General features: G+C 47.9%; 1 protein-coding gene across 9 annotated transcripts in view; it reads left to right on the top strand.

Moving 5' to 3' along the window:
- The window catches only part of lrba (LPS-responsive vesicle trafficking, beach and anchor containing), a 181,535-nt gene that overhangs the window by 34,322 nt on the left and 133,547 nt on the right, over positions 1-13,666 (top strand). For all 9 annotated transcript variants that reach the window (XM_084686479.1, XM_084686486.1, XM_084686485.1 and 6 more), the window contains exons 12-21: positions 374-526; positions 872-1,040; positions 1,998-2,077; positions 2,219-2,281; positions 3,254-3,351; positions 3,732-3,824; positions 5,080-5,188; positions 5,791-5,872; positions 8,216-8,339; positions 8,912-9,104. In XM_084686479.1, the coding sequence (XP_084542605.1) occupies positions 374-526; positions 872-1,040; positions 1,998-2,077; positions 2,219-2,281; positions 3,254-3,351; positions 3,732-3,824; positions 5,080-5,188; positions 5,791-5,872; positions 8,216-8,339; positions 8,912-9,104 (1,164 nt within the window). The remainder of the gene's footprint in view (positions 1-373; positions 527-871; positions 1,041-1,997; positions 2,078-2,218; positions 2,282-3,253; positions 3,352-3,731; positions 3,825-5,079; positions 5,189-5,790; positions 5,873-8,215; positions 8,340-8,911; positions 9,105-13,666) is intronic.

Here is a 13,666-nt window from a genome sequence, read left to right as displayed (position 1 = left end):
CAGATCCACATTCCCTTTCTGTGTGTGTCCTGCTCACACATTCCTTCCTGCCCTCTCTGTCCATTCTGTGCTTGTATATTATCCTCCATCTGTACCTTTTCCCTCCCTCCCTCCCTCCCTCCCTCCCTCCCTCCCTCCCTCCCTCCCTCCCTCCCTCCCTCCCTCCCTCCCTCCCTCCCTCCCTCCCTCCCTCCCTCCCTCCCTCCCTCCCTCCCTCCCTCCCTCCCTCCCTCCCTCCCTCCCTCCCTCCCTCCCTCCCTCCCTCCCTCCCTCCCTCCCTCCCTCCCTCCCTCCCTCCCCCTCTCTCTCTCTCTCTCTCTCTCTCTCTCTCTCTCTCTCTCTCTCTCTCTCTCTCTCTCTCTCTCTCCTCCAGTCTTCCAAAGTGCACGTGACGCGACCTGTGCTGGACATCGTCCTGGCCTTCGCCCGTTACCTTAGCAACCTGCAGAACGGTGTCCTGCTGCTAAAGCAGCTGTGTGACCACATCCTGTTCAACCCGGCCATCTGGATCCACGCCCCCGCCAAGGTACAGCCAATAAGACCCGGCAGGCGCCCGCACACACACACACACACACACACTGAAAAACACTTATTCACACACTGACGTCTGTCCACACACACACACACGCATACACACTGACATTTGTAAGAACAAACACCCGTGCACACACTGACCTGCCACACACACACCTCTGCTTTCCTCTCCACACTACCCCTCGTTTCCCCCTCCCTCATGCGTCTGAACGCTGGCGTCAGTAAACCGAGGACAACAACCATACATGCACAGAAATGACATTTCTATTGTATTCCAGACTCATGCTGTGTGTGTGTGTGTGTGTGTGCGCGCGTCCCTGTGCGTGTTCCTCCACAGGTGCAGCTGACCCTGTACACCTACCTGTCGACAGAGTTCATCAGCACCGTGACCATCTACAACGCCATCCGCAGGGTGGGCACGGTACTGCAGGTGATGCACACCCTCAAGTACTACTACTGGGTGACCAACCCTCAAGACCGCAGCGGAGTCACGCCCAAGGGCCTGGGTGAGACTACACACACGGCACAAATACCGTCAACAAGAAAGATAAAAGACACACATGCATATGTAATATACACACACAAATAGATATGACACACAAAGATACTACACACATGTACAAAAGACACACTCTTCATGATCTGTTGAAGTGGAGCAGGATGCTATTTACACATGACTGGGCAGACCATCCAGTCCTGTACCTTTAGTGTACCGTCATATACCTGTAGTATACCTTCATATACCTGTAGTGTACCTTCATATACCTTTAGTGTACCTTCATATACCTTTAGTGTACCTTCATATACCTGTAGTGTACCTTCATATACCTGTAGTGTACCTTCATATACCTTTAGCATACCTTCATATACCTGTAGCGTACCTTCATATACCTGTAGCGTACCTTCATATACCTGTAGTGTACCTTCATATACCTGTAGCGTACCTTCATATACCTGTAGCGTACCTTCATATACCTTTAGCATACCTTCATATACCTGTAGCGTACCTTCATATACCTGTAGCGTACCTTCATATACCTGTAGTGTACCTTCATATACCTGTAGCGTACCTTCATATACCTGTAGCGTACCTTCATATACCTGTAGCGTACCTTCATATACCTGTAGCGTACCTTCATATACCTGTAGTGTACCTTCATATACCTGTAGTGTACCTTCATATACCTTTAGTGTACCTTCATATACCTGTAGTGTACCTTCATATACCTGTAGTGTACCTTCATATACCTTTAGTGTACCTTCATATACCTGTAGTGTACCTTCATATACCTTTAGTGTACCTTCATATACCTGTAGCGTACCTTCATATACCTTTAGTGTACCTTCATATACCTGTAGTGTACCTTCATATACCTTTAGTGTACCTTCATATACCTTAGCTGGCGCACACACCTCAATCCTGTGCGTGTGTGTTGCACACGTGTGCGCTTGTGTGTGTGCAGACGGTCCGAGACCCAACCAGAAGGAGATCCACTCTCTGAGAGCCTTCCTGCTGCTGTTCATCAAGCAGCTGATCATGAAGGTAAACATGGCCGCCGCTCGGTCCTCACACGGTCCTCACAGCTCTCCCACACACACGCCTAGTGGGGGGGTTCCCGCCTCCACAACGCCGGCTTCTACTAGCTAACGAGAGATTGATAGACCGTGTGTGTGTGTGTTCCAGGATTACGGTGTCAAGGAGGACGAGTTGCAGAGCATCCTGAACTACCTGCTCACTATGCACGAGGTAGGACCCAAAACACTGCTGGTAGACACACACCGAGCTGTAATACAAGAGGCCTCTCACCCTCTTATCTAACCTCTTATCCAACCTCTTCTTCCTTATATCCCTCAGACCTACCAACACACAAATATCCCTTTTTTATGATTTTTGTTCCTAAGTATAGAAGTGGCCACTAGGTGGCACCCTAACCTCACAGCTTCATCTCTCCCCCCTCGGTCTTCTCCTTGTCCTCTCTGCTGACAGACCGACCCTCACACAGGGAAACTGCAGTCTTTCAACCGCTGCCAAGCTTGCCCTCCCCAGCCCTCTAGACGGAAGCTGGAGTGTTTAGAAAGCACCCAAGCATAGAACAGTAATGAGGTTCTAGAACAAGCAGCCTTCGGCTCTCCAGCAGTCTGGGGGCAGAGGGTAACCCCTCTGCTGCAGAACGTAGCTATCTACAGAGACTTCCTTGGCCCGGCATTATTCGTTACTTCCACCTTTCCTTTTCTTTATTTCTTAGATAACAGACTGTGACGTAGAGCTCTGTTGTGCTGTAGCATTGTGATGAAGAACCATGCAGACTTTTTACTAAGACAATGTGACCTTTTCGTTGAATACTGAAATAAACTTCAAAACATCCTTATGGGATACCTTCTCTTTAGGGGAAAAAACTGTTATGAGTAGCTTTACGTGCATTTGTAAAATTTCTGAATATACACATTAAGGAGATCCAAAATAATGCATTTTTGATTTGCACATTTATAGATAAAATCCCATGCACACCCATGGATGTGTTTGTGCGTAGGCCTTACTTTGAAACTTCCTTAGTATAATGATCAGACCAGTAGACTTCTGCAGCAATGTTTATCCCTCGGTGGTTTCCATGACTTCATCGTGAAAGGCTATACTATGCTAATTGCGGGCTCCATTAGCCGGGGTGTTTATCATAGCGCTAATAACGCTAACATTTGACCCCGGCGCGGACCTCTGCAGGATGACAATCTGATGGACGTGCTGCAGCTGCTCGTGGCGCTGATGTCGGAGCACCCCGGCTCCATGGTCCAGGCCTTCGACCAGCGCAGCGGGATACGGTAAACGTTCGCTCTGGTCTCCGTCTCTAGCCTCTCGCTTCAGTGGGAAGGGAGTTTGGCTCCTGCGAGGTTGGTTCAAAATGAAGCCAGATGACACGAAAGCTAATAAAGTTATTTTACTGCTTTCATTTGAAAAACTGTCCAGGTTATTGATATAATCGCACTCGGTAGCATGCTGAGTCATCCGTCTTTTGTGTGTCCGTGTTATTAATCTAGTGTGTCAGTACTGCAAGGGAAGAATACAAATAGAATAAATATTGAACCAGTCGGTTGACGCTTTATGTGTGGTGTTTCATTTATATTTGTATATAATGAATAAAGTAAGAAAAAAAGTAGTCTTTGTTTTCTCACTATCTTACTGTCTGTTCCTTGTTGTTCAGGGTCATCTACAAGCTGCTGGCATCCAAAAGTGAAGGAATTCGAGTGCAGGCACTCAAGGTCATGGGCTACTTTCTCAAGCACCTACCAGCAAAGTAAGCAGAGCATTGGTCTTTGTCCTCTACCAGATACAGATTTAGAATTTTAGGAGGCATACCAGACTTGCCATCTGCATCGTCTGCAAAACACAATTATTGTCAAGCGATTTAAAATGTATTTAATTATGCGGCACACAATTTTCGCATGACATCTGTGTATTTCATACAATTCAATCATGGATTCGTTTTACACTTTGTTCATAGAAATCAAAGGCCCTTTTCAAAATGGTTGCCTCTCAGTAGCATATATACAAAATCCCTATCACCAAGTCAGAGGTATCTGCTGGAAAAGCAGGCCTCTCTCAAGCAGGGGTCGATAGCTAATCCCCAATTGTGCACCGCCATAAAATGAATAGAGTATTAAAGCCTTTCTCCTCCGGAGTCAATAGCCTCCTCTTGCCGAGAACTGTTTTGATAACAAATTATCCACTTTAAAGCTCCCTTTGATTCTCCAAGCAATTAAGATTGCTGTCTGAATTTGTCGGGGAAGGGGGGGAGGAGAGGTTGGCTGGATGAGATGCAGGGTTGTGGTGGGGGGGGGGGGGGTACGGCTCGATTTCGCCGCTCTCTTTCCGTTTGATCTCCAACCTTTTGATCAGTGCTCATGCTGGACTCGGCTCCCAGGCCGAACCTCCTGGCTCCCGGTCCCAAACCGCAGTACCACGCCAGCCCCATCTTAGTCTCTGGTCCCAGTCTTTAGCTGCAGCCCCCGGCCTTAACCCTCCAACCCTGGCCCTGGCCTTAACTCTGCTACCCTTGGCTTAAACCTCTTAGCCCTAGCCCCGGGCTCAGCCCTAGCTCCAGCCCTCCTCAGTACAGCGACTCTTACTCTGGATGTTTGACATTCAGGCCCATTTTTCCAGTAGTCTTCCCCAAGTATGTACAGACACTGTGGAGGAGATGAAAGATGTGTCTGGTCCAGATCCTGCCGGGTCACTGGTACCCAGCAGGGGGCTTCTCCTTCATTTCCTCCTTCATTTACTACACTGTGTTCTGGAGCTCTGCTGAGTTATACGTCCGTGGCTCTCAAATTCCATCAAGCCCCTCTCGTCATTCACAGACCTCGGAAATTCCTTGTCACCGAGGAAGATGAATTATTTGTTTAAACTGTGAGATAATTTAATATAGCTTTTTTTTTGGGGGGGGGGTGGGGGTGTTCAATGCTTTGCACAGTATTTTACAGAATAGTGTGATGCATTGTATGGTACAGTAAAGTGGAGGTTGACCTTTGACCTGTTGACTCCACCCACAGGAGGAAGGCTGAGGTCATGCTGGGTCACGGCCTCTTCTCCCTGCTCACTGAGCGCCTCATGCTGCACTCCAGCCCCTTCAGCATGACCACCTACAACGTGCTGTTTGAGGTCAGTCTACGGCTGTGTGTGTGTGTGTGTGTGTGTGTACGTACGCTTGTGTGTGTTACTGTTATCTTCATGGGTGTCTGTCTGCTGTAATACTTCTAGTTATTCATGTTATCCACTTTTGCTTGCTTTGCGCATTACTAAATGACGCGAAACAAATCTTTTCATAGTATTAGTTTGTATTGTATGCACCACATTTTTACGTGTTGATGGTTTGTTTGATTTGAACTTTATCGTTTTTGTCAAGTACCTTATCACCACGTCAAAAACCTCCTAGTAAAAAAAAAACAAAAAAAACACTGATACATTTAAAACACTACTTTAAGTTCCGTTTCAATTGACACATGTCTGTGTTTAATTTATCTAGCTATACTATAATGATATAGTAATGTTGCATCATGTCTTTGAACCCGTAGAACATATTACAGTGCACCAATGTCCCATACTCTGAACTGTAGTAAGCTTAATTTCAGTCCAAAATCTTAAACCTTTAAAACTTTGGTTCTTTTCCTCAAATCCATGTTTTATGGATGTGGTGTATGGTGTCTGTGTGGCCCAGTGCACAGTGGCTGTGAGTGATCAGTGTTTGGGCTCTCTCTCTGTAGATCCTGACTGAACAGATCTGCACCCAAGTCATCCACAAGCAGCATCCAGACCCAGACTCCACCGTCAAGATCCTCAACCCACGTGAGTAGCAGCATCAAGTATAGCGTCTGTTTTCGTAGGCTACATTTCATTTGTTTTACTAGTATAGATAAAGACAAGTATAATATACGTTTTAAATTGGATCAGAACGTAGCAACAGCAGTAGACACAAGGATGATCCTACACACAATGCAGTCCTTTAAGTTCAGTGCTGCTGTTAGCAGCTGGAGGTTTTTACAACACACTGTGGTAAACCTGATTTCTGTGGACGCATGCTTGTACAGGGCAGACTGTATGAAAACCTTTTTTTTCCCCCCCAATATTTTGTAGCCATTGTTGCACTTCACTGTCCTAAAGAATGCAGTGGTCATTAGAAGCACCATAAATGAAGCCAGAAATACGACTCTGTCCTTGTTTGATGTGTGCTTTTAATATTCCTATCGTGGAAAATGTTTTCAAGTAATACTTCCAGAAGTTCCCACTGTTTTCTCTCTGCTGGAATTGTGTTTTTATTCTGGGCTCTCATTACGAGCAGAAATGGCATGCTTAGTTTCTCTATGATGCAACATAACAAGCTGGAATAGCAAGTTCCCGGCTTTGATCAATGTTCACCGTCCCATCCTGTTCCCGGTCTAGTATTTTCAGACCATTACTCACCTCCAATTTGGAATGGCAGTTCTAAAAATCTTTTCATATGTGGAAATCAAAGTGCTTAGCTGCACAGAGAAACGCACACACACACAAAAACCTCAACCCGTCTCCCTAAAAAACTGAAACCTTAGCTTGCCGTAATCACGGCCATGGTTTACTTTAAAACCAGCCCTAATCTGACAGGCAAGGTCCATACAGTCACACATTGATTACCCACAAACCTTTATTCTGTTAGAGTGTTCCCCATTTCCCAGTCTATCATGGCTGTAGATGTGTATTGCCCAGCCAGCCAGCCAGCCAGCCAGCGTCTGCATCTGAGTCCCCCTGAGCTAGGAGACTGCAGGAGCAGCTGGGCGGTCTGCCTCTCCTCTCCTCCATGTGCCTCCTGATTTCATCTGCGGCCGAGCCCCAAAATGGCCCCTGATTGCAGTCTTTAGTAACGTCAGAGCCAATCAAAAAGTGCTCGGGAAGTATCGTTTTTTTCTTAAATTAACGGGGGGGGTGGAGGGGGGGGGGGGGGTGGAGGGGGACCAAGACCAAATGGAGGGTGGAACAAATCCACCCCCCTCTTCTCTTCACCTCCATTCCTCTCTCTCTATTCCATAGTGGTACTGTGTACATGCCGGAGTGATTTTCTGGCCGGCGAGTCTTCAGCGACTCATAATTTGAGCATACAAAAAGCCGTCAGAGAGAGAGAGGCGATGGGGGTATGGGTTGCCGCCAAGGTCTAGTGCAAGACAAGTGAAACCCAGGCACCCCCCCCCCCTCTCCCTCTCTCTCTCTCTCTCTCTCTCTCTCTCTCTCTCTCTGTCTCTCTGTCTCTCTCTCTCTCTCTGTCTCTCTCTCTCTGTCTCTCTTTCTCACTCTATCTACTCAAGCAAATGGACACTGACATTGTCTGGATAATTCATCTAAACAGCCAGTCTCATTGGGTTAACTAAAGGCTGCTTGCGGGGGTCTGGAGGGGAGGGCTCCTCCCCTTGATAGAATACCAAAGCACCACAGTATGATACACATCACTGACCAGGGATTTATCCTGCACATTTCTTTGGACTGTTTTTAGTGTGTGTTTGGTGTGTATATATTGGGTTGTCCCCGCCGATTTTCAGATTTCTCCTGGAGACCAGAGGTGGTTTATGGCCAAGCCGTTTACACACGCTTCCATGAATGTCTGATTTTATTGTCGAGTTGAGATCAGATTTATTCCAACACTGACCCCCAGACACTGACGAAGTATATTAGCTTGTGCTGTAGTTTGGGGTGAGCGAATGCTCATTTCAAAATCTTCATGGACATGGAGTGCTGGAACTGCGTTCAATAGAATCTTTGACATTCTTTGGCTCTCAGCCTTAGCAATTAGAGAGAAACTCTTTAGCAATACAACTCAATAACAGTATAAATAACCCTGTGACATTAGAACTCTTCAATAACAAAACCCAATAGTAATATTACATAATTGCTTTCAAACCCAATTGCAATAGAAACCCTAAAGCAATAGAACCCAATAATAATAGAAAATTCGCAATTGAACCCTATAGCAATAGAAACATTAGCAATCCTGTTTTCGGAAATGGAATCCAACACAATAAACAGTTGCTGTACAGACTAGCACAGCTTCCCTCAGCCCAGCTTGACACAGTTGCTGTACAGAGCACAGCTTCCCTCAGCCCAGCTCGGGTGCCTGGCTGTGTGGAGTGGAGCAGCTAAGCTGTGTGTGTGTGTGTGTTTTGACAGAGATCTTGAAGGTGATCGCTGCCCTGCTGAAGAACTCTCCCCCCTCCCCTGAGACCATGGAGGTGCGCAGGATCTTCCTGTCTGACATGATCAAACTGTTTAACAACAGCCGTGACAACCGGAGGTAAGCACTCACACACACACACATACATATCTCCCTGGTACACTTACACACACACTTACACACACACCCACAAGCCTCTCTGACACAGATACCCACGTTATACACAAACCTCTCTGGTGCATGCACACACACAGACTTTCCTCCTACACACACACACACACACACACACACATAGGAAAACCTCTCTGGCACACAGACACACACACACACACATACACCTCTCAGCAAATACACACACACACACTGCCCGCTCTGGAGAACAGTGCTATACTGTACTAGGTTTTATATACAGGTTAATTCCTGCTCTGTCTGATGTGACAGCTACCATCTCATGCTGCATTAACAGTTTAATACTCACACTTTGTCCTTAAAGGAGCTCTCATATAAGAAACCAGCCAATACAGAGCCATTCTTCTGAGGGGGGGGGGGAGGGGGGTGCTATTGGCTCTTTTGATGTATACCTTCACATGCAGAGCATGTCATTCATGTCTATGAGCATCTTGTGCCTGTCACAGCCTAACACACATGTTTCGTGTGTGTCTGTGCTTGTGTGTGTGTGTGTGTGTGCTCAGGAGCCTGCTGCAGTGCTCCGTGTGGCAGGAGTGGATGCTCTCGCTGTGCTTCATCAACCCCAGGAACAGCGAGGAGAACAAGATCACAGAGATGGTGTACGCCATCTTCCGCATCCTGCTCTACCACGCCATCAAGTACGAGTGGGGCGGCTGGCGCGTGTGGGTGGACACGCTGTCCATCACCCACTCCAAGGTCAGAGAGCTCATTAGCACCTAAACACACGCACGCGAGCGCGCGCACACGCGCACAATCTGTCTCCCCTCTCTCTTTCCGTCTCTGTGAACTGTCCTCACTCACTCCCCCTATCTCCTCCACCCCATCTCCCTCGTGCTCTATTTCTCCTGACTTCTCTTTCTTATTTTTGCCCCTCACTCGCTCCGTCTCTCTTGCAGTGACGTGCGTTGCACGCACGCTTAAAGCCCTCCTCCAGGTTGTATCAGGCCACTCTGACATCAAATCTGAACTAACTCTCAATGGGAGCAGTCAGCGCCTTGGTTTACTTCCTGGATCAGAACAACCCCAAACCCACCTCACAGGAGACTGAGGGCCCATTCTCAGAGTCTCCCCTCAGCTACCCTGGCTGTGTAATGCATGCTCAGTAATACTTGTTAGTGCTCATCAGATTCAGCTATGGGAAAACCAAACACTGTTTCGGATGTGAGCTCTGCAGCTTGGAAACCTGATTGGAATCAGGCCTGTTCCGTTCATTTATTTAGGTCTAGAATTTCAACTCTTTTGCACGGCGCACAGTTAAAAATAAACGGCTGGCGCTTCCTATTTCCCCACAAAACTCCATCTGAAAAGGTCGGTCTGCTTAAAAATGTGTTGATATTGTGTTACTCCTCTCAGTTCCAGGGCGGTGAAGTAATTTCGCTCCATGTCAGATTGTGGTCTTGGGAATTTCTTAAACCTGCCAGTTTTTTTGGCCAGGCCGGGAAAAGTATATTTTCTTGTGGAGGTGGATGGGTGCCGTGTTGTGATGCTTCAGGGTACTGTAAGGCATCTCTGCCACTAGGGGGCAGAGTTACACTGTTTAGCCAGTAGCTCAGGGACTGTCCTCAATCCTCGTATTTGTGTCCTCGCCTCGAACCTGTGGAACCAGCCCAGAAGCTGGAGGAGAGGGTTTATTTGTTTATCCAGGGCGGTCTGGATGAGTTCTGTTATCCTGAGCAAGGGCAGCGTTTAGCAAAACAGCCCTACAGATTAGGAGCTAAGAAAAAGACAAGTGCTTTGCACCGATTGTTCAGAATAACAGATCACTCACTATTATTTCCCGTTCCAGTAGTATATCTCTAAATAGTGTACATTTGGTGCTTTGTTTTACAGGCCTCAATAAATTATGCACAATAATTAAACAAAACATTGACAAAATATCACATTTAGACATGTATATCCAAATCAAAATGATCAGCTGTGACACTGCATTACACTCCTTTAATCACCGCTGTTTCGTAGAAACAACAGGTTCTAAATATTTCACAATCGTAACAATTGTCGCAACATTGCCTCCAAATCAATGTAATCTCAGAAGTCCTCAGAATGCAGTGCTGCGTCCCAGACGCTCACATGCTGGAGGCTTGTTCCAATCTCACCAGTGTTCCGAGTGGCAACAACTAACCCAGAGTGACTCCCAGTTTATAAACAGCAGCTTGCTCACGTGGGGGTCTCCATGGACCTCTGCTTATTGTTCTAGCAGGTTCCACACAGGGTGTAGCACTCGCTGTTTACACCAGCGAACCTGCCGCTGTACAAGTGTGTAAAGAAATTGATCATTGCTCTCGGAGCGAGACAAGGCCTGTAATTGCCTTTTTCATATAATTGCACAAGATTAATGCTGTTTCTGCTTGGCTCTGTTTACAAAAGCCCAAGCGCTGATCTAAAAACAGTGGTACACACACTATCACACATATAAACACACACACACACACACGCCAACACCAAAAATTCCCACAACTAGGCATACGCACAAACACACTTTCCTTCACCATCCACGCACTCAATAGCACACACAAACACACAATGACACCCCCCCCCCCCGCAGCAGGGCCCCAGCCTGTGAAATGGATAGGGGCAGCGGGCGCTAGCCATCAAGATACATGCATCTGCTATAAAAAAGCTAAAGAAACTCAATTGCAATTTTATTGTCCCGTTTGATAGATTTCCTGCCACCTTTGTAGCACCAAGGCTGTTTGTCACTGTTGCTCTCCCCTCCCACAGCTGCGGGGCCGTGTGTGTGTGTGTGTGTGTGTGTGTGTGCGCACATGTGCCTGCCCGCGTGCGTGTTCATGCAGGTTTGTGTTGATATGTGTGTCTTGTGTGTGTGTGTGTGTATGTGTGTCTTCATGCAGGTGTGTTCAAACACTTGTGTGTGCGTGCGCACAAGCAGTACAGACACATTTCCTTCTCTTGTGCTTTACTTCAGGGCTCCAGGAAGCTGTCTGTGAACACATTGACTATTCATCTGTGCTTCACAATCAGAGAAACAAGGCTTTGTTAATATAACAAGCCTGCTGGGAGTCTCTAGATAAATACATACACGCATTCATAAATATACACACACACACACACACACCTCCCTCAATGCATTCACCTTCCGTTTGTGCTGCTGCTGCAGATAAATACATGGTGATATGTAGAGTGTGATGATTATAGTCCGGATTTTATTGCTGATTTATTGCCTGTGTTTCGGTGGTAACAGACCAAGACCCGGTCCTAGACCCGGTCCTAGACCCGGTCCTAGACCCGGTCCTAGACCCAGTCCTAGACCCGGTCCTAGACCCAGTCCTAGACCCGGTCCTAGACCCAGTCCTAGACCCGGTCCTAGACCCAGTCCTAGACAGCCTGAGTTAAGGTAACAACAAGCTAGATGCCAGTGATTCGGATGGTTTACAAGCCTCCCTGCAGTTTGTAAACAGGCTGCATAGAGTAGCCAGCAGTTGCAGGGGGCCATGCCTAACGCACAAAGGAGATGGGGCACAATGCTAACAGTTATTGACAGTTATGTTTGACGAAAAGCCTAAGTCTGTTTCCTACTTTTTTGGACTGAGAGCGAAGACTCTTCACATGCATGTCTGTGTTGCCGAGCCAGGATGAGCCATGCACTGTACAAATGGACAGATGCTGCAGCAGGTGGACTTGCTGCTGACACCAACATCTCCCCCCCCCCTACACACACACACACACACCCCTCCCAACACACACAGACATACATACAAACACTCCCCCCCCCCCCGTCCACCCCCCCCCCGTCCACCCCCCCATCCACTCCCCACTCTCACCCCCCCCCCCCATCCCTGCAAGGTGCCCCCTTTCCCCAGCTCAGCACACAAAGGTTTTAGACAGCCAGGAACAACTCCCCCAAAACAGAGAAACTCGTTGACGAAGGTCCCTCTGTCCTTTAAACCAGTCTACGAGCTGTTTCTTATCACCTGTGATCTTTGAAGATTTACAAAGGGAAAACAAATAAACACCAACTGAACCCTAAACACCAACAGTAGCTGAGCTGTAACGATCTCCATTACTCCAGCTATCCGGAGCTCATTGGACAGAAAAGAGGTGTGTATGGATCCAGGGTTAAGATGGCTGCCACTGTTATTGAGACGCGCTGTATTCCAGGAAGCCTGTGGGCTCGGAGTATTGTGGAAGCGTGGGCCGGCATAGACAGATCGACAGGCCCACAAAAGAGGGAGGAAAGGGAGAACATGGAAAGACCATTGACCAGTGTCAGATAATGACCCCCCCCCCCCCCACACACACACACACACCACTGGAGGAAAAATATCTCCATTGGCAGTAGGTGATAGATTCACTTGTGCTCATCACTCTTGCCCATTTAATTTGTCAATAGACTTCTTGTTTTAAGTTTGTCCATCCAGCATCATGTGGTCACTATCCTGGCCTTGAAATGGCAGGGCTCACTAGAACTAGGTAATGGTCACAAAGCTAAGACTCGTGCCATTCTAATCATGGGGTTGCAGTGATCTATTTTCTGGTTTCCAGGAGACCTGGTCTGCAGTCTTATTACCACTACAGCTTGCAGAAAAAGACAGAGGAAAGAGGGGGAAAACGAGGCACCAGAGATATGGCAGGGAGAGGAAGAGAGGCAGGGAAAAGCAGTGGTAAAGAGAGAAGGGAGGGTGGCAGGGGAGAGAGGAGGACGGAGAAGAAGAGGGAGAGCTCCATGTTGTGTGGAACTGCACCAGCCGTCATTGATTTGTGGGTGGAGGAGGAGGAGGGGGAGGAGGGATTGCATTTAGCTAACCGGATTAGCGCCGCACAGCCTTCCCCATTTTCCCCTTTGTTTTGTGGTCGCTCCTTATCTATTGATCTAAATGCAACTCCCAGAGTCTGAACTGTTAAGCTCCATGTGGGCCAGGGCATAGCCCCCCAGAGCCCTCACCCCATAGACTGACACTAGGGGTCCACACTGATCTCAGACCAGCATTCAGCCACCCAGAGCCCTCACCCCATAGACTGACACTAGGGGTCCACACTGATCTCAGACCAGCTTTCAGCCCTCCAGAGCCCTCACCCCATAGACTGACACTAGGGGTCCACACTGATCTCAGACCAGCTTTCAGCCCTCCAGAGCCCTCATCCCATAGACTGACACTAGGGGTCCACACTGATCTCAGACCAGCATTCAGCCACCCAGAGCCCTCACCCCATAGACTGACACTAGGGGTCCACACTGATCTCAGACCAGCTTTCAGCCCTCCGGAGCCCTCACCCCATAGACTGACACTAGGGGTCCA

This window comes from Hypomesus nipponensis, chromosome 22 (assembly GCF_054491055.1).
Source record: "Hypomesus nipponensis isolate SF chromosome 22, ASM5449105v1, whole genome shotgun sequence".
NCBI lineage: Eukaryota > Metazoa > Chordata > Actinopteri > Osmeriformes > Osmeridae > Hypomesus > Hypomesus nipponensis.
The sequence above is the reverse complement of the archived record's forward strand: the minus strand, read 5'-3'. Positions and strand labels throughout refer to the sequence as shown.